We start from the raw sequence: 24,684 nt of genomic DNA on the forward strand, positions 1-24,684 counted from the left end.
TTTTGAGTCTTAAAAAACTCAAGAAACGATTTTGTTTTTGCAGATTCAGAAAAAAAAATCAAAAGTTTTATATAGTTCCTCGAGTTCCTCAAAACAATGAGGCTGTTTAAATTAACGTTTCATAGAATTAGTATGAATTAACAGTAACTGAATTCATTTAAAAGAAACAAATTTATTACTTTTCATTTTAAATTTTTAACACTGTTGGCGTAGTAAAAAAAACTCCCGGGTCCCGTGAATTCCCGGGAAATTGCCAAGTTCAACTCTCGATTTCCGGGAAATTGAAAATCTCGAGAATCGTCACCCTCTACTTGATGCAGTTTCTTTTCCTTAATGTTAAATCAGTCTTTCCAAAAAGTAATTGTTCCACTCCATTTTCCATTCGTGCGAATAGCTATTATTTTTTATTGTGAATTTTCAAAACATTGAGACCAAAAAGTTAGGAAAATTAAACGCTTAAATTTCGGGAATTCCCGGGAAATTTGTAAACGGGAAATATTATTTTTCGGGAATTCCCGGGACGGGAAATTGGACGCTCTATTTCAGTTCATTTTTGAGAACACTTGCCAGTTATGCTGTAATCTTCCACGCCGACAACTACCGATTGGCTTCGGGTCTGTACTGCTAGTCCGACTTTCATCTCGCTGGACTGAGAAAGTCGAATGTGTTCTTATCTTGATCCGGGAATAGCTTTTGTCACGTATATCAATCTTCATTATTGGGGTCCTCGATCTCCTGAAAACAGTACATGTTTTTTTGTCAGAAAGCCACGTAAAAGATTTGATTTAGCATTGGGGAAAAAATGCGTTCGGGATAGTTTAGTTTCAATAGATGAATATCATTTCCAGTTTTTCAGCATCTTCTATTGTACCATCTTCCAGTTTTAACACCTGGAACCTGCTTTGATGACTAAAATGAATTGTGGATTAAGTTGGAATATTTCGGAAGATAATAATACAAAATAATAGTGAAATTATTTTTCGATTTTTTTAACGAACTTTCTGTAACTCTTACACAAACGCTAGTCCATCAAGCTCGATACCAGGAATCTCCATTGACGACCTCGCCGAAACCTGCTATGCTTTCGGCGGCACTTCCGCCATTCAGCGCCACCTCTTCACAGGAAAAGTTTTCCCCCGGAACAATCTCCTCCAAACCTTCGTCACTGTACGGCTTTGTCGTGTCAAACGCGCCAACAGGAGCCTCCAGCAATTCCTCGAAGGTGACCGGCGTCATCGCGACACTGTCCTCACCATAAAACTCCATCTGTTTTTCTACAGTGACGTGATTTAACAACGGAGCGACCTCTCCGTTCATCTCCGCGTCTTCACCCTCATCGTGAGAGATCTTGTTCAGCACCTGTTCGGTTGTCTCCTGCTCCTGTTCGGCGAACACGTTCGCGGTGTAAATCTCATTCTGGAGCGAGTCCTCCATCTGGGCGAACAGAGCCGTGGGCAAACCTTCCGAGACTTCACTTGGTTTGGGTTCTGCTGTCGTTTCATCGCTGGCCGGTTCGTTCGTGTCGGTGTTAATGTCGGTCACGGGAATGGTTTCGCTGGCTGTTGAATCAACCGTTGGTGGAGATTCTGCTATCGTTTCCATTATCTTGGGGGCATCGGCGATCCGAGTGCAACTATCAGCTACGAATGCCTCCTTCTTCTTCTCCGCCTCGTTGATAAAAGCCTGCAAAAAGTCCTCCATCGACATGGGTTCGCCGGGTGCGTTGCCGGCGTCGTCGTCCAGAATCGCCGTCTCGTCCTCGTCCTCGGAGTCGATCTCGATAAGCGCGGTGTTCTGCTCGATAATTTCGCATTCGTCCTCATCGTCGCTCTTGTCCTCCTCGGGGTTGCGGTTGCTGATCTGCTCGCCCATCATCACAAAGTCCGATTCCTTGGTGAAGCCCATTTTCTTGACGTCGTCGACGCACTTTTCCTGCAGCGTCTTGAACCGTCCGATGGCGTAAGTCAGCAGGTAGGACACGTGGATGTACAGCTCTTTGAGATCGCGCAAGTTGCGGATGTTCTTGAATGGGTTCGATTTGGTGAGCGTGTTGATCTTGTTCACAATGTGCTGACAGATCTCAACCCCGGACAGCAGTTTGTCCTCGAAGCTCTTGCGTGACCGGCCCAGCGGGGAGTCCTCGTGCGGTCCGTTGACCAAACCCTCAAGTACGGCAAGCGTGGACAGTTGCGGATTGGTCTGCCCCACGACGATAGTGGGCTGAGGTTGGACAGGTTGAGTCGTAACCTGGGGCGGAGGTTGGACAGGTTGAGTCGTAACCTGGGGCTGCTGCTGTTGCTGGCGTTGCTGTTGAAGAATCTGCTGTTGGCGTTGCTGCTGAAGCATCTGCTGTTGGCGTTGCTGTTGAAGCATCTGCTGTTGGCGTTGTTGCTGAAGTCGCTGTTCCTGCAACTGTTGTTGCTGCTGGAGGGCCCTCGAAGCCGGATTGTAAACCACCGTCGTCGGCTTGGGAGCGATTTTCACATTCCGCGACGGAGCACTGGGTACCGTCTTGCGGCACGTACCCTTCTGAAATCGAAAATCGACGATCGCCGGAACAGCCTGCTTTGGAGCAGTCGCCAACGGTGTCGGTTTCTCCGGGTTCAGCGACGCACCAGATGCCAACACGTCAAAGACGGCCGCGTTTGTGGTCCACCAATCTTGGTTAGGTCCACCGGCGGTGCTGCTGACCGGTTCACTCACGCCGGATTGTTCTTGAAGGTTTTCAGCGGTTGATGAGCCTTGATGAGGATCCGGATCAAGATTTTGGGTTGGGTACCAGTCAACATGTTTAACGTCACTTTGAGGTGCCGGCTTTCCCGTGACAAAATGACGGGAACAGATTAAGTGGTAGCGCGAGACGACCGTGGATTCAGGCAATCCGCACGCTTGTTTCCACAGTTGTTGACGTTTTTCACCTCTTTGTCGCGCCAAAAACTGGGCCTTCGGGTCTATCGCCGGTATTTTATGCAATTTATAACGTTTGTCAGAAATTCTAACGCGGCACGACTTCACCAGACACCTTGCAACCATTTTGATACTAAATTATCGAAAGTACACGGCCAAATTCGCAAACAACAAAACACGAATCATAATAAATCAACAGCTGTTTTGACAGATCGATCGAACTACCATCACTCCTATCTACACTGAAAAAAAATCGAACACCAAAATGTAATATTATCAAGATTAATTAACAAGCGTTTTCTTACAAAAAATCACGCATGTTTCACTTGTCAAGCGGTATACGCACTTCGGAAGGAACCGGTCAAGAAAAAAATCAAATGGGCAGCAGCGGCAGCGCAAGCAAGTCAGAGAGGGTGAAGAAAAGCCCCAAGAAAACGCTCTCTCTCCTTTGTTCTGCTGTTCGTAAAGCTGTTTCTTGACCCCTTTCCTTCCGATCAGCATACTAGCCTTCAAGCGGTATACGCACTTCGGAAGGAATCGGTCAAGAAAAATTTCAAATGGGCAGCAGCGGCAGCGAAAGCAAGCCAGATAGGGTGAAGAAATGCCCCAAGAATTCGTTCCCTCTCCTTTGTTCTGCTGTTCGTAAAGCTGTTTCTTGACCCCTGTCCTTCCGATCTGCGTACTAGCCTTCAATTGGATGTGAAAATCATTCAGAAACAGTTGATTGCTTGCGAGAACCCCTTCACGTTTGTTCCGAAAGGATTTCACGCGAGCATCAAGGTTTGCACTTTGATTTTCCCCTATTTGAATCATCCCTTGGTTTCGAAGTTGAAAATTACATCGAAATGTATTGGGTGCGTAGCAAAAATGTAAACAGTTCACGCTAGCTGTTTAATTTCTAACCCTAACCCACTGTTTACACTACCTTTTCGTCACATTTTGTCACGCCTGTGATTCCCCTTGTTAATTCCGGACCCGGTACTCTTCAAGGGCGTCCCTTAGCCCGTCCCAAGCGAAACGGACTTGTCAATAATGCGCTTCCCAAACACAGACATCAATGCCAAGTAACAGAATGCATAAAATTCTGAAACTGAATTGAAATTTCAATAACCAGGAAATCATTATATGTAATGCTTCGTTGCGAATTTTTGCATGACCATTTGGAACGATTTGCTATCAACAATCAGCTTCACAAACATTTCCCACTTTTTTGGTACCAGCAGCTGGTTGATAACAACTATTGCGATAGAGATTTTGATGGATCTGGATGATTGTTATTTCCATTTCACCAGCGGATCATAGGTGAAATATTCATCCATTCTGGATTGTTTTACAAGTTATGTTTTACAAATAATCGCAATATTACAGAACATACGCAGATTCAACATGTTTTTAGTTCATTTTGAGACAACTTACAAGTTCATCATAGCTTCATTACAATGGTCCACAATATCCTGGAAACTCTTCATGTTTTACCAGGCCTCGTTGTATTTTTGGAATTTTTTCGGCATGATTTCAGTAGGTGTGGTGCATCAAACATGCAGTGACATCAATGTTGATTGTTCCGTTCCATCGATTTTCATCAGAAAGCCACGGAAAAGATTTGGTTTAGCATTGGGAAAGAAATCCTTCAGGATAGTTTAGTTTCAATAGATGAAAATCATTTCCTGTTTTTCAGCATCTTCTATTGTACCATCTTTCAGTTTTGACACCTGGATCTGCTTTAAGGACTAAATTGGGTTCTAAGATTAAGCGATATATGGCTTCCTTTCCAAGCGCCGAAAATTTGCAGTGGATGTAGGGACACTTCGCATGGACGCTCTTGCTCCCATAACGCCACCAGGGAAATGTTTTTCGGATTGTTTCATAAAGTTAAACTTTACTTAGTTTACTACTGTTCATCAATTTATTACTTTATTTATGTATCATATCTCTTACACAAACGCTAATCCATCAAGGGTGTGTTTTAAATACAACTTCGCGCGCACTCTTGATTCTACGATTCACGAGTTGTCTTATAAATTAGAAAAAAAAATACGAGCGCGAAGCTTTCTAAGAATCAAATAATATAGATAAGATCAATACCTAAGTTTTGCGATTCGTGTAAACTATAATTATTTTTAATGCATCAATTCTCTTACCAGCTAATCTTCGCTCAAAGTTCAATTAATTTATAACGTTTATCTCAACGAAAAAAAGACTAAAATGTGCATCGGACAAAGGTTGTCCACCCTCTCTGCGTAGTGTTGCACTACTCTTGTGGGGTGCAGGGGAACACAAACCACGCCTCTCAAAGTAGCGTGGCGGGAAGGGGCTTAATTTTGATTCTTACAAAACATAAATAAAGGAGAAGCATCTCTGAGCTCCCTCGGCCCAGCCTTCTCCCATCTAACGTAACACGCTTTGTACAGTTTTGCGCTGGCTTCACACCCCCGGTTTAGGAGTCTCCGTTGACGACTTCGCTCGTGGCCTCGGCGGAACCTTCTATACTTTCGGCCGCACCATCGCCCTTCAGCGCCACCTCTTCACTGGAAAAGTTTTCCGCCGAAACAATCTCCTCCAAACCTTCGTCGCTGTCCGGCTTTGTCGTGTCAACCGTGCCAGCAGGAGCTTCCAGCGGTTCCTCGGAGGTGACCGGCGTTGTCGCGACATTGTCCTCACCATCGACCTCCATCTGTTCTTCTTCGGCGACGGGATTTGACGACGGAGTTGCGGCCTCGGTCATCTCCGCGTCTTCGCCCCCATCATCCTGGTAGGAAATCTTGTTCTGCTCCTGTTCGATTGATTCCTCGTCCTCCTGTTCGGCGTTCACGACTTCGCTGGTCGCGGCGAAAATCTCCTGCACCTTCTGGAGCGAGTCCTCCATCTGGGCGAACAGAGCCGTGGGCGAGGGAACCTCCGGCTCGAGGGCGACCGAATCTTCTGGGACTTCAGTTGGGATTGGCTCTGCTGGCGTTTCATCGTTGGCCGGTTCGTTCGTCTCGGTGGTGTCGTCGGTCATGGGAATGGTTCCGCTGACGGCTGAATCAACCGTTGGTGAAGATTCTGTAAAAGACATATTGAGGTTAGTTCTGGAAAACAGATTCGATTAGTGCAAAACCTACCTTCGGTTTCGGACGATTTGGCCTCCGTGGGAATGCTTCCGGCCTCGATGATCTCCGAGCTAACGCCGTCAACGTCCATCGCGCCCTCCGAGCTGCTGACCAACACATGTTCTTGTTCTTCAGCTTGTTCGGCACCGTCCTTGGATCCGGTCGATTCCTCGGCGATCGCTTCCGTTGGCTCGGGTTCGGATGGTTCTGCTTCCTCGCCGTCAACTACTTTCTCTTCAGTAGCTTCTTCCGACTTTGCTTCCGATTCTACTGGTTCCGGTTCCTCGTCTACGACGTCCGAAGGTTCAGGTTCTGCTGAGCTGGATTCGGTTTGCTCGTCGGTGACCATCGCTGCAACGTCTTGTTCCTGATCCGCACTTACTTCTGACTCTTTCACGTTTTCATCGCTAACAGTCTCGGCTGATTCAGCAACATCACTGGCGACGTCTTCCTTAGCATCAGCTGACTCTTGAACGTCCTCCTCATCTTTCTCTTCGTCAACAGCTTCAACAGACTTTGCAGGTGCTTCCTGTTCCATTGTTTCAACAGGTTCCGACGACTTTTCGACCTCATCCATTTTCTCAGCTCCACCTTCGACAGATTCTTCAGATTTTTCAGCTTCTTGTTCCGACGACTTATCGACCTTATCCGTTTTATCAGCGCCATCTTCTACAGCCTCTGTTGTGCTCTCTTGCTCAGCAGTTTTAGCTTCTGGTTCGGTAGGCTTCTCTGCGTCTGTCTCATCTTTCGTTTCGTCCTCAGCAGGCTCTTCCTTCTTGTCCGACACTTCAGCAGTTTCCTCGACCTTTCCAGCGTCGCCCTCTTCCTTTGGAACCTCACCTTCAGCCTTCTCGACGGTCTCGTCCTTCGGCTCCTCCACAACCTTTGCCTCTGTATCGTTCGACGGCTCTGGCTTCTCCTTCACCTCCTCCGACTTGGAATCCTTTTCCTCCACCGCCGACTCCTTCTTCTCCAACGACTTGTCCGACTCGGCCGCCCCATCCTCATCGCCTCGCATCTCAATCAACTCGACCATTTCTTCGTCCTCCTTCTTGGAGGCTTCGGCGGCAGCGTTCTCGGTGCTGCCTTCAGCCGCCTCCTTCTTCTCCGCCGACTGATCCGCCTCGTTGATCGAGACCTGCAAAAAGTCCTCCATCGACATGGGTTCGCCGGAAGTGTTGCCGGCGTCGTCGTCCAGAATAGTCGCGACCGCTGCCTCCGTTTCGGCCTCGCCATCCTTTTTCTTCTTCTTGGCCGCCGCCGTTTCGTCCTCATCCTCGGAGTCGATCTCGATGAGTGTGGTGTTCTGCTCGATGATTTCGCAGTCATCCTCGTCGTCGCTCTTGTCCTCCTCCGGGTTGCGGTTGCTGATCTGCTCGCCCATCATCACAAAGTCCGACTCCTTGGTGAAGCCCATCTTCTTGACGTCGTCGACGCACTTTTCCTGCAGCGTCTTGAACCGTCCGATGGCGTACGTCAGCAGGTAGGACACGTGGATGTACAGCTCTTTGAGATCGCGCACGTTGCGGATGTTCTTGAACGAGTTCGAGTTGGTGAGCGTGTTGATCTTGTTCACAATGTGCTGACAGATCTCAACTCCGGACAGCAGTTTGCCCTCGAAGTTCTTGCGTGATCGGCCCAGCGGGGAGTCTTCGTGCGGTCCGTTGACCATACCCTGGAGTAGGGCAAGCGTCGGCAGCTGTAGTGCCGGATTGATCTGCCCGGCGACGATGGTGGGCTGAGGTTGGCCAGGTTGAATCGTAACCTGGGGCTGCTGCTGTTGCTGGCGTTGCTGTTGCATCATTTGCTGTTGGCGTTGCTGCTGAAGTCGCTGTTCCTGCAACTGTTGCTGCTGCTGGATGGCGTAGTTCAAGTGCGCGTTTCCACCGCCGTTCGCAATTCGCTGGTTCTGGGCCATCGAAGCCGGATTGTACATCACAGTCGTCGGCTTGGGGGCGATCGTCACATTGCGCGACGGAATACTGGTCACCGGAGGTGTAACAGCAGGAGCTTGTTTTCTAACCTGAATCAACTTGCCGTTCGGCAATCGGTACGTGCCCTGCTGTGCCGCTGTGTGCAAATCGATTCTGTACCCATTAATCGTGTGGTACACGGGCGGAGGAACGGCATTCGACGATTGAGCTCCCGCTGGCATCCTCATTGGCACCGGATTAGCAGCGTTTGGAGCTGCTGGTCGCACCACGACCTGGCGATTCTGCACCGGCACCGGAGCACCCGCCGGAACAACCGGCTTCGTAGCCGCAGCCCCAGGGGCACCAGGCCGGCCAGCAGTCACCAACGGTGGCGGTTCCTCCGGGTTCATAAACATGCTCATAATGTCCGGCGTACAAACGACCTCGTTGTTGTCAGTCTTGGCCTTTTTCGCCGCCGGTGGAGTGGCCACCTGTGGCGACATCGACATCGGTCGCGGCCCCGGTCGTTTGTCCGGTATCTTGGCCGTGCCCAGCGTGGGCAGTTCCGCGGCGTCCGATGCCCGCTTTTGGCCCTTTTTGTTCACCACCGGCGTCGTAGCCTTCTTGTTGGCGCCCTTGTTGGTGCAACACGTGGTGTTGTCCTGCTTCATCATGTTGTTGATGGCCTGCACGGACAGGTTCTTGTCCTTCATGTCCCTGGAAGCGAACGCAAAGAAAATGGACATTGTTAAAAATAAGTTTGATTTACCACGTATGTTCACTTATTTTATTAGAAATAGCGATAGTTTTGTGGTACTGATTTGTGTTATTAACCATGGTAACCGTTGTCAAGTGATATGATTTGTTACTGGACAAAACTTGGCGGGACGATTGATAAGCAACAGTTGTCATGGTTGCGAAAATATTTCAATGATATTATCTCCCGAACCCGTAAAGATTTTTCATCCAGCAATTACCTAATTTTAGAAAAATAGCTAAATTTTCTTTTTCGTCATTATACTTCTACTTGTGTGGAGCAATCGCGCAGCGCACTGGACTAAAGATTAAGAGGTCGCTGGTTCGAATCCCGAGGCGATCGTTAAATTCAATGTTGCAACTCTAATAGGGGACCATCCATATACCTCATGGACACCTTGGGGTAGGGGGGGGTAGGGGCGTTGAGGTTTTAAAAAAGTGGCTACGTGGTTTATGGATGGTCCCTAGATAATAGCCGCACTCTTCTCTTACCATACCTTCACACTTATGGCCTGTAGCAAAAGATAAAACCAAAAAACGTAAAAAATGAATTTTGACTCCCCCTATAAAAACTTCAATATATATATTTTTTAAAGTACAGGTGTTACACATCACCAAAATGACAAAGAACTTTGCACAAATGTCTTAAAATTAATTTTATTTTATTAAATTGTGATCATCGGCCATTACTATTGAAATGACAATGTTCATATCCAACAGTGAATTTTGATACCCATATTGCCAAAACTCGTATGGTTACCCGGGGAAACCTACCATGAGGGCACCGGCCACTCCAGGTTATGACCACCATTGTCGAAATGGCCATTTTCATGTCCAGTATAAAAAACCAAGAAGTTTGATACCTATATTACCTAAACTCGTATGATTCGGTATAAAAATCCACTAGGAAACTAAATTGGCCATTCTGGTACACTCAACCCATCGTGGTTTATCACTTTTTCGTTTGAACCTTCTAGAGTGTTTTTAAAGGTTCAATAAGCTATTGTGTTTCATATGCTTATATGAACTTTTCAAAAAAAATCTAGGCTAATTAGTTTTTTTCCTGTTTGAGTATTAAGACACGGAATCCTGATTACAAGGACTATTGTATCGTGTTACCCATTTTTACTGTTATTAAGCATTTCCAGATCTATAACACAGTCCCTATTGAGAAGGAAAGTGCTGTTCCATCTAGATGCTGTAAACTCCTTTCCTTGTGCCTTGTGCGCTATGTATCGCTAGAACCGCGGTGACAATTTTTTCGTGTCATTTTTCAAGCTCTTCCCAGCAGCTATTATTTGCCGCGCGGGGTCTTGTAAAGACAATTGTCTTTTGCGGTGCTACTTTTGCGGTGTTCCTTTGCTCTGATCTGGACAAAGCGACTGGACTGCAGTGCAATACCGATCGGCTGGGCATTATTTACATGCGAAGACACGAGGAAAGTATTTTGGGAAGAGGCGCAAAGGAATATCCCAAGATCGATCACATGCTTGAAGAGCACGTGAAGCAACCGTTTTATACTCATACGGTTGCTGCTACCTCTGAACTTAAACCTAAGGCCGCCACCCTGAGAAGAACCCATGACTTTCCGCTTATGAGGCGAAACCCGTAACCATTCGGCCACAGGAGGTCGGCAGGCTAATTAGTTTGCACCAAAGTGGTTAACGATAAAATTATCAAGGCTCGATAAAGATAAGGATAGTTCGTAATCGTCGTTATCGTTATCGTCATTTCGATAATTCTATCGGCGATGATCTTATCGCCGATAATAAACGATATTTTCAAAGTATAAATACTCAAAATTGTTCACAAAATTCCGTATTTTCGAAAGTACTAAAATTTTCATAATTTGCAATATGTGTATCAAACGAAGCAAGATTTGGTACAATCATCCCTCATATTCGGAACAGTTTACAGATCGGCCAATGTTCAACAAATCATATAAAATCGATAATTGAATATAATGATTTGTTTTTACCTTCATGTAAAAGCTTTTCTTGCGATCTTTCGATTGATGTATAGACCGGCTGTACATTTTTACGAATTATATAAAGTTTTCGAAGAAAAACATTAACCCTTGAAATCCACAAATTCGGAACACTTTTTTCTTACGATGTAAATAAACTTTTTTTTTCTCTCCAGGAGTACATATTTTTTACAAAATAATAGGTCTATTCCCGTACTTGCAGAATTGCAGAATTTCTGCAGCTTCTGCAGAATTCTGCAGCCCGCATAAGTCACTTTTTTGCAGCACGTTCCCGTACTTTTCAACTCGCTCTCTTCATCTCTCTCTTTTGCAGAAGTTCTGCAAGGAGAGAAGCAGCAAAAATTTTGCCTGGGTAGCGCGTTCCAGTACTATTTCTGCAATATTGTATACAGTTGAGTGGATTTACTCAAATTGGGTATTAAAGTTATTTAATTATTTCAAAAAATTAAAATAGAGGGATTGACGAGGGGATTGAGAAAAATAGTAATTGAAAGGAGTTTGCCTCTAGAACGGGGGCATTATTTTTTTATTCAACTTAATATTTTATTTAAAAGCATTTACCATTTATTAGGTAACTAGAAATTAATTATGCTTAGGTAGAAAATTTCATTAAAAATTATTCAAAACTTTTACATTAGGTAAAAAAATAGTGAGGGTTACAGGTACGTTTTACAAAAATAATTAAAAAATGACAAACAAAGGTACCATAAATACACGTTTTAATAGCAAAATGTTTGAAAGATTTTTCAGGAAAACATAAATAAATTATAAATGGATGTCACATGGAAGAACAACGGTGACGCAGCGAAATTGACAAATTAAAAAAAAATAAGTGAATCACAAACTCATAAATTTAGAAATTTATGATTAAAAATATTTACAAAAAAACTTATATTTTCAAATTGAGAAACTTAAAAAAATCCTGATATTTGAGAATTTAAAAATGCAAATATTTATCTCAGAAAAATAAAAAAAAATAAAACACAAATTCAAAGCCTCGTTCAAAGCTTGAAAAATACAAATAATTAAAAAATAAATATATCAAAATGTTCAAAATATCAAAAAATCATAATTTTAAAAATTCAAAATAAACTTAAAAATTCTTATATTTTGAAATTCTGAATAAAAAAATCAAAAGTTTGAATATTTCAGAGTCCAGAACACCAAAAATTCAAAAGCTACATTAAAAAAAAATAAAGCTGCTAAAAAATTTCAAAAATAAGTAATGTTTTAAAATTCTGTGAATCAAAAATTTTAAATTTCAGATATTAAAAAAAAATAGAAACAGTTAGTACTTTATTTTCCGAAGAACTTGTCAAAATTTCCAACCTCTAAAACCTCTAATCTGAGCTTCTAACCTAAAATATGACTCCAATAAAAATTGTACTTTTTATGATTGAAGATGGCGGCATTTAAAAATTTCCGAATTTTAGAATTTAAATTTCTTAAAATAAAAGAATTCGACAAAACTACATCAAATTTTTTTGGTTCATATAAGAATACAAATTGGTAGCACCGTTAAAGGTACAATGTATTATTTGCCTATTATTTAAACACACATATTTATTCTTTTCACAAACAATTGAAGATCAAAAATTATTTCTAAACAAATATTTATTTGAAATTATTAAACACAAAAGAAATGTGTCTTTTAAAAGATGTTTAAAACAATCTGTTATTATAATATTTTTTTTTGTTGAGGTATTAGCCGTGCTGTAATACTGACTTTAGTTAACTTTTTTTTTTGTCAGGTTAAAATATTAACACTACAAAAATCGCTATATCATAATGAACTAAGCCTGAAACCGTTCTCAATAAAAACAGACATTAAAAAAACTACCCCAAAAATCCATTAATTCAAAATATACAAACTTCCCTTCAAAAAGACTACTTTAATTTAGTAATAATAAAACATAAAGTTTATTGCAACTAATAATTAAATTGATGATTTCACCCAACTTGCAAATTTTACGTAAGCGTGTACTCAACATCCATCACACCGAATTGCAGTAACTTTTCAACAAGAAAGAGAAGAGAGAGCTTGCAGAAAAGTACGGGAACGGTTTTGCTGCAACTTCTACCTCTCTCACTGCAGAAGTTCTACCTGAGAGAAAAGTTACTTTTGTTGCAGAAAAGTACGGGAACGCTCTGCTGCCGTTTTTGTGCAGAATTGCAGAATTCTGCAGTACGGGAATAGACCTAATGACTTTGCACTCTGAAACCAATAAAACTCATGCTTAGTGATGTTTTATGAATGGTCTGATAACTTTTTTTTGTGAAAATATCAGTTAAAGTCAGTTGTTCCACAATTGTGGGAGACACAATAACATCCCACAATCATGGAACAGGCAATTTGGAGGCAGTGTTTTGCTGCTCTGGATAAAATAGTCTTGAAATGCAGCTTTTGTTTAAAAAGTATTACTTTTACTAGTGAAATAACAAGAGAATGTCCAAATAAAGGCCCTAGAAATAGCAGGGTCGGCAGAAAAGTTGCATTTTGCATTCTATTGACAAATTACCACAAAAGTGTTCCGAATTTGTGGGTGTTCCGAATATGTGGGATGACTGTATGCATTTTAATTTTTTTAAAGAAAAATACTAAAATATTCACAAAATACCGTATTTTTTTAAATACTCAAATTTTAAAAAAATTCTGAAGTGTGTGTTTGTGTGTGTGGTTCAATCCAATACCCGCTAACCGGTAGCGAAATTATGGGAAAGTATAATTTGTATCAGATTTTGTATATGCCGAATGCTGATACAACTTATCTCAGTCCCGGGTATTAGGTGGTGATAGCTCTCGCGCTGCTTCCAACGACCCATTTCAGAATGCACCCAAAGGAAAAATTTATCTCAAAATTTGCAACAGTGGATTTGCTGCAGAAAATGTCATATTTTATAACATTTTTGCAGCAAGCCCCTATATCATTTTTGCCCGCGTGTAAACATTTCAGCGATCTGTAGTTCTCACCAACACATATAACGCTGGCCCGTCCCCGAGCAACACTCCAAAGAGAAGCAAATGTTGGTGCTCTTTCACTCACTTTTCATCAAGCGTCCATGGCGCGGTGGTAGCGTGTCGGATTAATAACCAAGAAGTTAGTGGTTCAATCCTCGTTCTGTTAAGGGTTTTTTTTTTTGTGAAATACAACCAAAAAGCCGTCGTTAATGTTGATAATTGTCGGTAACGGGCAAAAATGTCATACCCCTATATCGCAAAAAATGCATGAGGACAGTTTTCATGCAGATTCTGATATACTTTCATGCCGCCATGCATCACAATCATGCGACCGCCGTTTGGGTGTGGTTAGAGATTCTAGCAGCCCAATTCCGAGGTCGTTGGGCATTGTCTGGTCCCGCCTTAACATAGAAGCAAGCACCAGACGGATCCTTGATCTATCTTAAGAATCCCAATCCCTTCAGGCAAATCAGGGATCAGAGCGTAGTTAATATGAGAAGAATACAACATGTTTTATAACTTGCAGATGGCCGACTGGTTAGAGTCCCAGACCATCAATCCAAAGGTGTGAGTTCGAATCCCACACAGCAAAAAATCCGATGGTAAAATCGCATGCAAAAGCATGCACATCACCTTCGTCAAAAAAGACACTTAAAATTACACGCTGCATGTACATTTTTTGCAAACTCAAAAAAAAGTTGCGTCCGACGGGATTCAAACCCAGTACCAACAGTATGGACTGGCGCCTTAGCCCACTCGGCCATCAGACCGATGTATAGCTGAAAGGATAAACGCATATATGGGCTTAACATTTCGGTCGAGTAGGTTTCCCATACTGATGGGCTACGTGTTTCAGGGTGTAAAATTACATAAAATTGCATAAAATAATGCCTTTTACACGCAGCTAGAATACTACTTTTTTAGCTGTGCACCTGATTCTGTTTCGGTTTTGTTCATATTCAAAGTTCCAATTCACGATTCCAAATTTCAAAAGTACCGACCGAGATATTTGATCCCTGAAATTTCTGCTTGTGAGGCAGAAGCCGTAACCAAAACCATTAAACCACAGAGCCGGATAAATTTTCAAAAAATCCTGAAGGAAGCGAAATGTTGACTGCATTTTCACTTAATTTTTTTTAGAAATCATTAAAATTTTAACAGAACATAGTTTTTTTTCTAAAATACTTAAATTTCCATAATTTTCAAAATAGGCATCAAACGAAGCAAAATTTTATATGAAGCATACCAAGTTTGAATGTGTGCATGAAGCATGCAAAATTTCACTTTCGTTTCGTTTGATACCCATATAGCAAATTTTGAAAATTTGAGTAGTTTCGAAAAAATACGGTATTTTGTGAAAAAAATAGTATTCTACAAAAATACTTCAAAAAGGTGAAAAAGCATGAATAATGTTGCTTCGTATGATACCATCCTATTGCAAATTTTAAAATTTTAAGAACTTTCGAAAAAAAAAAATTTGTGGAAATTCAAGTATTTAAAAAAAACTATAAAAAAATTCCGAATTTCAACCAAATCGAACCACCAAAATTGAGTTTAAGGCCGACCTTCTAAGGTTTGTGTTTCCTGATCTATCACCGTTTGAAAATAGGGGTTTCGCTCAAAAATCGCCAAAAACTTGATTTTTTGAGAGGTACCAAAATTGAGGGGGTGGATTCTTGCATGTTTTGGCAGTATCAGCAGTCCTGCCAAATTTGAGCTGGATCGGAGAAGGTAATTTTCAAATGCTGTTCCGCTTCAGATGGAATGACCCATATAGGCCATTTATGCGAACATGGGAGCGACTTGTGGCGATATAACCACGGCACATGTGTCGAATGCCCTATTCGTGGAAATACAATGTCCCATCCCAGAGGGTCCCGGAGTACCAAACCTTCTTAGCATGGTGCTCCCAACGAATAAATCAAATCTCGGAGCGTCAAGTGGCGACTTGAGACTTGACGAGAATAGATCGATAAACCTAGTATGTCGAAAATGGAAAAAAATGTGTGCGTCTGTCTGTCTGTGGTCTTATTTATCACCAAACTTGACCTTCAATAAATTCACCCAAAGACATCTTTGTCACATTTTCGACACATGTGTTAAAAATTCCCATCGGTTCCAACCACAGGAAGCACAATCTACACAGTTTGAATCATGCTTAGCGGAGCCATGCATCAAACTAGAGCGAAGGTTTATCATTTAGAGTGCATTTGAAAAAAGGTTTGCCAAAGAGCAGCAATCGATTTGTTGTCTTCAAAAATATCAGTAAGTAAAAACCCATAATATCATCTATTAAGAGAATTTTTAAATTCAGTTTTTACATACAATAATTTGTTTTCATACTAAAACAATTCATTAAAGAGCGCCATCTACGACAGCCACACCCAGAAGCCCACACCGCAAAGCCTACTCGGCTATTTCCAGAGGCCCCAAATCTGCCCACACTTCCCGGCCAACACACAGCCAAGTGGACACGAAAGGTGCGCTCTTTTCTGTTAGCATGTTCTTCGATCCATCTGCGCGCCCCTGTGCTGTGCTACAACACACACTCAATACGGTCGTCTACCCATCCACCGCACACCATGCGCGCGTATCATCAACATCGATTTACCCTATTGCATCTGGCGACTGCGAGTGCTAAAAACAGGCACCACAGACCGAGGCCGAAAATCAATTCTTGTCTTAAAATGACGCTCGCAAAGCGCGCGCTCCCTCGCGACCAAAGAGCCAACAGAGCAAAAGAGAGCGAACGAGAGCAAGAGAGAGAGCAGCAGCTGAAAACCGGCAACAGCGCGAGCTCGTTTTTTAGTCACTTCTCGCCTCCTCTTCTCCTCGGTTTGGCCTGGTTGCCAAGCGATGCTGGAAATGTGGCAACAGCGCGCGCTCACTGACGCTGACACGTTTTGACATTCTCTTTCCGCTCGTTCGTTTGCGCTCGCAACACGGTCGTTCGACAGATAGAGCACCAACGCCACGTAGAGGGAGCGTCGGTAAAGTGAGAGTCATAAAATTAGTGACGTCATTGGGTGGTAGACGCCATTTTGTTGGTTTGATGTTAAGAGATGGGTTAGTGTCATAAATTATAACACAAATGATGATTTGAAAACTAAAAAAAACTCTTTTAGATTAAACTAGTCCAAAAACTACATTTTTTTAGATGACACGTTACTTCACAGAAAGCCAATCATATCCAATCTAATCTTATCTAGCACAAACGCAGCCAGTCCGATGAAAGCATGCTGGAAAGTCTTGTGATTAGATTACGCCACAAGCATTTTTATACTCAATAATTACAGTACATCCGAGAAAACCCAAAAATGTAGTACAAAAATAAAAGCGGCCAGCCCTACTGCGTTGTGTTTAACGCAGAGAGAATTCTTAGAATGGATCACATTTCACAGATTCTACAGGGGAAGAAGGGTGCGTGGACATACCGTACCAAAAGTAGTATTGAAGATGTTTCGTTCCATGCGATATCTGACTTTAAATAAGCCATTTTGCATTATTATTTTAGTATATTATCCCGAAGGGCATACCAAAAGGCAAAATTTTTAATTAATCCTGGACATTTTTTTGAGCGAATTGGTGTCTTCTTTGATGTTAAAAAAAAAAATTTAAATAGGAAATTTTCAGATGTATTTTTTTCCGTTTAAACAAACTGAAAAACCATTCACTGCAGTCATCCTATTTTAAAATGTTTTTTTTTGTGACAAGAATTCGTGTTAAATTTAAAAAAAAATGTTAGTGTAAAATCGGGCGTCATATTTTTTCATATTTTTTCCAGAACCTTGCATGATATTTAGCTGAAGTTACCCTAGCGCTGACAGTCTTTGGAAATCATCCAACATCTTTCAATTCAATGGCCAGACTTACTGCGTAAAGTTAACCGCAAAGAGAATTCATTGAATTTTATTGAGCCTGGGCATGAGTGTTCAAATGATACAGTTTTGAATCCAGAATGAATTTTTAAAGATCCGGCATGATTTTATTTATTTCTTATACAGTTTTTTTATTTTTCATTGGAGAGTTTTAAGCCGTATAAAGATTTTTTTTTCTGGATGCGTTTTTCTAAGTGATACTAAATCATCCATATGACGAATTTTCGGCCTAAGTCTAAAAATCGATAAAAAAAATTAATTCCAACGTCAAAAAAAGTCTGATGTTTCCAATAACGCCTACTATTTTTGTAAAGTTGAAATTTTTTTTCTTTTTTTTTACTTTCAAAAACGCCCAAAAATTGAAAATTTCCAGATTTCAAATTAAAAAAAAAGCTTAATTTTAAAGGAGTCATATTAAGGCGCCGTTCACAAATGACGTAACAGATGTTTTATGGGCCATCTGTAAACAACGTGAACAACTCAACAACGTGATGAACGACCCCCAACCAGCCTCGAATGACCCCCAAACTCGGCCCGACACTCAGGCAGACATCGCCCCAACGACCAGGCGATCATGACAGAACACAAAAAAAAGTCACTTCACGGCGCGCATGTGCCAACGAGGAGCTCATACAAAACCAGTTCTGCTGCCGTCGGTGGACTGGTGAACGGGTGCTTTGCCCTATTATCGTGTTGCTAGCTGTACTTTATTTTCGTTCGGCGCTCTCCACACTGCTTTGGTGGTGGCCCGGCTCTGCGTGCAAAGCCTGCTTGAACCGTCAACTGTCTGCTTGACGTTTCGACCAAGCGCGTGTGGGAAAGTATCGTAGTGTGCGGCGCGCGACGGTCTGCTTGGCTAATGGATTGCTGTACGAATGTGGAGAGGAAAAGGTTACTTGTGTTGTATCGCGTACGTCAGTGTATGGCGATTCTTGGTAGTTGTGTGCGTGCGTAACAGATGCCAAAGAAAGATTGTCAAGCTGAACAAAGAGTCGAGCTTGATGAAAATTACGCTGCGTCGGCCATTTTGTTTCAATTCGTGCGATTTGGGTTTCACATGGTTTTACGACGCACAAAAGGAAATTGACGTTTCGGTCTTTCGCAGAAAATCTTCTTTAGGGTTTTCATTATTGAGAAAACAAATCTTGTAACAAAATGTCGCAAGAATGGTTAAATAATTAAATTTAAACAAATTTGTATGAAATAATAGGGTAAAGGTGATGATTTTTTGTTGGTAAAACATGAACAAAGAGCATTGTTACCGATGATAATGACAGTTTAAAGGGTAGACTTATATATTTTTGCTATAATTTTGCGATTATCAGCTGTCGTCAATCGCACAAAACAAATTGTAACAATCCAGAGGTCTTCGGCTCGAATCCCAACTTTGCAACATGGTTCCATGGTCAATACAAAATAAAAATAATCATTCTACTTACTTCTTCTGCTTCTCGATGTAGTTGGACAGGGCCCAGTGCTGGGCGCGCAGGTGCCACATGATCTTCGGCGCACAGCTGAAGCACTGCCAGTTGTCGTTCCGGGAAATGTCCTGCACGCAGGCCCGGGACAGGTTCTGCACGATGCACTTCTTGCAGAACACGTACGGACACTTGGAGCAGCAGTACACTTCGCCGCCCTGGCCGCACCACCGGCAGTACAGCTCGCTGCCGTCCTCGCCCTTGTCAAACTCGCCGCTGTTGTAGAACGTGTGGCAGTTCCGGCAGTGCGTTACCCGCAGCACCGGGTGCATCCGGATTACGGCCTCCGAGATGGGGGCCGTTCCGATGTGCATGTAGCACGAGGTGCAGTGCACCTTGCGTTCCGCGATCTTGTTCACGTTGGGAAAGGCCCGCATGAAGAATTGCTTCTCCTGGTCGGGCGTTTCGTCCTCGAACGTGAGCCGGAACCCTGAAATAGAACAGATGCAAGAGATGTTTTGTGTTAAATTTTGATTTTTTTTTTCATATGTATAATTTCAGCAAGTCTATCCGAACCCTAGCGCAGCTAGGTAAAATGAAGCATTGTATTCTTCTTGTCAATATTAACATTTTCAGCAAGTTATTACAGCAAAGTAAGCCTGACCAGGCCTACTGTTAAAATTTCACCGCAGAGATGATTCGTTGAGCTGGGATGAGCTTGAACGAGAATGTCTTAACAACGTGGTGATTCATCTTAATATGCAAAGATTATGTTTAAGCAATAAAGATTTTTTTTGACAAGATGTGGGTCTTAAAGAAATCTATCAAACATCAAACTATGATAGTGACGATTTTAAATATATAAAAGCCGTCATTTATTTATCACGGTATCTACAAAGCTCCCATAAGATCCAAACAATCTTATAGGTATATAAAATCAAAGAGTGAACCGGGTATTTTAAAGGAAAAGAACTAGTGCTAAATAGCAGGACGTTATTTGGAAGCATTGCATGGCAATATCGTATTGTGGTGAAATCTGTTTTAACCCATAAAGTTTTGACATTTCAAAACTATGCTTAACCCTCTAGTGAGAATTGGATATGCATAGGTACTAAAAACATTATAATATATTCTCAATATTTTCTATCCAGTAATACCTAATTTCTTTCAATTCCTTCTTACAATTTTTCACTCATTTCAAGAATCCTCCAGAAGAATCTCAATCCAAAATTATTTTAGGAACAAACAACTTAATTACCGATCTTTAAATCACCGATCAAAAAGCCAACCTAATCCTTATCTAACCCACCAGAGGTCGCGTACGTGTACTTTGTACACAGTTTGTAAGGTCACTTGTAAGAAAGGCGAAAACACGCGACTTCCCGAAGGCTAACCTAGGATGTACTTGTTGTTGAATTATACTCCATGTTCTTTCTTGTCATTATTGCTTGTCACCTGCGAAAACACTCCGAATGCCAAGGTAACTTTATTTCATTACCCGCAGTTAGACGGAATACATGGACGGTCCAACATTCTAGGTGAGGTACGATGCGTGGACATACCGTGCCAACCGGAGTTGCTTTGATAGCCACATTGGCTCTGAACCTCACGGACAAAAGCGAAACGTGGTGAAAAATGACGAAAGACATGTTGGGTCGAAAAAACATCACAGGATTAAATGATTTTTTCCAAAACACTTTTTTATGAGGTTTTGGATTTGATTATTTTTACATTGCTATTTTACATACAGTCCAACTCAAAATATTTAAATTGATATTTCTGAAGTGGGTCCAGTTTTGAGCTTCCATTTTACCGATAATAAAGTGACGTGACATAATGTCACACAAGGTTTGGACTGTGCAGTGCATCTGTTTTTATGAAGATTCTCTCATTGCTTACTACCAAACGGATTATGAATATAATCTTGCATAGAGGTGTAAAAATACTTTATTGCCTCAGTGGCCAGACCCACTGTGTTATGTTTGACACAATGGTAATTCAATGAAATTAAAAAAAAAATTCTGTTAAGCGGTAGATATTTAAAACCAGAAAAAGAAATTGAACTCGATGAAATATTTATTTTTCATTTTCATAAACATTCTTTTACAAGATGATACAAAATTCAGTACTTCCAATTTTTTATTACTTCAACATAATTCATTTATTCTGGATTAGTATTTTTATTGTCTAATTATAATATCATTTATCACATTATGAGAACTAATATTTTACACAAATTGTATTAAAAACGCTTATACAGTCCCTTCGGATAATCGAATCAAAAAAAAAAAAATTGTCTTATTTTTATGTTTGAGCTTAAGTATGACCCTTAAACTACTCTAAAATGATATAGAATTAGGAAGTGGTTTCCATAACCAAAAATTGATATACAGTCCAGAGTTGATTATCCGTAGCATTCATTATCCAAGGTTTGATTATCCGAAGGTTTTCATTGTGCTTCTTCGAACAGTACTGCGAAAAGTTTTTTTACTATTTTTTCAACTGTACGGGTGTGTTATGCAACATAAAAAAAACCAGTGACATGTAGAATTTCTAGCTTGTAGTTTAAATTAAAAAAAAACTAAAAACGTAAGCCGCCATTACAATACGGCAAACAAACAAACTCGCACTTTTTTGTGTTTGACAGTTTGCCAAACTCGCAAACAAGGCAAAATGCAGGCTGACGTTTGTACAAACAAATCTAGCAAGCAAACTGACAAACTGTCAAAAAGTGCGAGTTTTTTTGTTTGCCGTAGTATAATGGAGGCTTAAGCACAACTTTAAAGCTGTAACCAGGTCACAATACCAAAAAGGACCTCATAAAAATAATTTTATGAATGAACGTTAGGAAATGGATTTTTTTAATATTTTACAATAATTTTTACAAGATTTTACAATGATAATTTGAATTTTCAGCACTAAGTATCTTGTTTGTCCCTTGACTCTTCAAGGAATTTCTGAAAAAAGGGGAAAATTTATAATTTCGAAGTATAAGATCTGGTAGGATTTGCTACAGTAGCAACAAATTAAACTAGAACAGCAAAAAAAAGTTATTGAGACATTCAAGACGCTGTCACATTTGTTATGGTAAAGCTAATGCAAATGTTTATTCACTTTTCTATTCCTTAGTTTTATTGTTTTATCTTAATTTAAGATAAAATTATATTGATGAAAACAAAATTATAAAAATATTTATAAAAACAAATTTAAAATTATAATTGCTGTAAAACATTGGTTGCTTTACTGTTTTTAACTATTTTTTACTATTTTTAATTAAAACTTCTGTAAAATACAACTGTCAACCAGCGCACCTTTACCCTATACTAAAACAACAACAAACTATTGAAAAACTTTCGCTTTACGCGACATTATTTCGAATCCCTCCGAAACCCCCAAACGAGTTCAAAAAATTCCCGACAATCAGCATTTTCGGCGGGAGAAGCCGCTAGCAACACGAATACACCTTCCTTGCCTCCCATCAAAGCAACCCAGATTGTTTATTACCCCAAGAGTACGAGCCCACCAGAGAGAAAATTAAAGCCAAGAGCACAGAACAGACCATCCACTCACCGTCTTCATCGTAAAACTCCTCCGACATCGTTCCGCCGTGCTTTGAAAACCCGTTGTCACTAAACCAGAAACTTGCACCAAATGCACCACTTCACTTGACAAAAGCTTAAAACCGCAAACGCCGCACAAATGTCACCTCCCGCGAACAGAATGTCCAAATTACTTCATTCACTCACGGCACTCTACGATGGCATCGCTTGCTAATCACGCGAAATAATTAACAACCTCCAAGATTCCCTCGCGCGAGTCACTCACAGTAGGCCACACTCGGCAATATCAATCAACCTCTGAACACTTCACCAATATGGCGTCCACACAGCAGACGAATTTCTTTTCACCCCAGAGAGAGCGAAAGAGAGCAAGCAAAAAAAACGCGACCCTCACGGAGCGAGATTCCAAGTGCGACCGTCTCGTCCGAACACTGCGCTAGATTTGAACGGTGAAAAATTTTCCATCCACGCAGACGGCTCGAACCCCGGACGTTCCGCTTGCGACGGCACCAACACACCCATCCGCTGGCCCAGATGGCGTCAGCAGCACTCGACCAATCAGAGCCCGCCAGAATGCGATGGAACATACGGGCCACACGGGCGAGAGCGAGAGAGCGCGCTCGCGTGTAGTACACACTCCGCACGGTTGTATTGGTGAGCTTGTCAGTGCTTGCAACTGGCGAGCCGTCACGAACTGGCGCCATTTTGTTGCTTGTGCTCGGAAATTTTTGCATTTTTACGCCAGCGCACTAAAACGAACTGTCAAAAAAGTAGTTTTTTCACCAATACTCCCAATTGTTTCAATAGTTTTTGATGAAAGTTCGAAAATCTTGCATGCTTACTCTTGCTCTTTCGTTTGCCGTTCGAACCTTTGCGATACGTTAGGTATCCGCTGAGATATGGGCAGGCAAAGTTGCGAGGTTGACGCTACCTGGAGGAGGACATCTTTGATGATTGGTGCTTGTTTGGTCTCTTTTGTGTGTCTTTTTGAAATTATTCGGCAGGCTTAGTTCAAAAAGATAACTATTCTTTTGAAATTTTTCCTATAACATCTATTGTTTTTACAGTTTTATATTAAACTTTTTGTTCGAAACAACTTTTTTTTTATGAAAAAATATATCAATTATAAACAATAATATGATTTTCATAAATATTGTTGGACATTTTTATTGTAATTCGTCTATCACACAATCTAAAGTTTTGAAATAAATCCAAAACAACTTAATTTTAATATTTTCAAGACTTTTTCAAGATTTTTGTTTGAAAAAAAAGTAAACAATATTCGTAGATTGCCGAGGGGTAAGCTGATGGATCTATGTTTTACTTTGGATTTATTTTAGTTCCTTACAATACTTTTTTAAAAGTTTTGGGATCTCGGTTTTATTTTGCGAAATAATTTTTTAAATAGGTAAATGTTTTTAAATGGGCTGTCCATAAATGACGCGAAATCAAATGGGTTGACCCTTCCTTTTGCCCTCATGTATATGTATATTTTGTCGTTTTGGACCTAGAACAGTCCCTCAACCGAAACCCTACCCCTTTCCTTGTTGTCCTTGTGGTTTATGGATGACCCCTTGTCAAAAATTCTCATTTTGCTTTTATAAAGTTATCTAAGCACACTAGCGTGCAATTAGTTTTGCTGCCCGGTACAAATGTTAACCTCAATTTTTCGTGTACTCCCAATACATGCGCATGTAGATTTAGCTGTATTCCAAAATTTAACTTCAAATTTAACACATTAATTTTGAAATCTCAGATCACCCCTCCCCCTCTCGTGGACAATTCCCATGCAAAATAAATCCTTTTTTGTATGGACAATAGGGTGTAATATGGTTGTATGGAAAAAAATAAAGTTGTCCAAATTTAGCGAGCACAGCAATTTTTCAGTTCCTTTTGGGGTCCTAAACAACTCCCCAAAGTTTGAGAACGATTGGTTTAGTCCTCACTTTGCGCAAAGCGATTAAATTTTCCATATAAATTTGTATGGGAAAAACATTTTTTTTGGATTTTGATATTTATAAAATCCACGTTTCACGCTATATCAAAACCGGATTCATATTCGGATGCTCTGGAATGTGCTCTACAACTTTCCCGAAGAGAGTTTGTTGCTAACTTGCTCCTATAAAAAGATACAGCTTGTTCAAAACTCGTCTAAAACGTGTTTTTTGATCGAAAATCACGTTTTAGACGAGTTTTGAGGACGCTGTATCTTCT

The 24,684-nt window shown here is 41.2% G+C and overlaps 1 protein-coding gene across 1 annotated transcript; it reads right to left on the reverse strand.

Annotated features, from left to right (window-relative positions):
• Positions 1–999: 999 nt before the first annotated feature.
• On the reverse strand, positions 1,000–22,970 carry LOC6049079. The gene is made up of 6 exons (XM_038250391.1): positions 22,481–22,970; positions 18,932–19,400; positions 6,012–8,629; positions 5,346–5,952; positions 2,281–3,040; positions 1,000–2,247 (listed from the first exon to the last, which is right to left on the reverse strand). Exons 1-6 carry the CDS (start codon positions 22,506–22,508, stop codon positions 1,030–1,032), a joined length of 5,700 nt encoding a protein of 1,899 aa, XP_038106319.1. The 5' UTR covers positions 22,509–22,970; the 3' UTR covers positions 1,000–1,029.
• Between the last annotated feature and the right edge of the window lie 1,714 nt (positions 22,971–24,684).

The sequence above is a fragment of the Culex quinquefasciatus genome, chromosome 2 (genome assembly GCF_015732765.1).
Source record: "Culex quinquefasciatus strain JHB chromosome 2, VPISU_Cqui_1.0_pri_paternal, whole genome shotgun sequence".
NCBI lineage: Eukaryota > Metazoa > Arthropoda > Insecta > Diptera > Culicidae > Culex > Culex quinquefasciatus.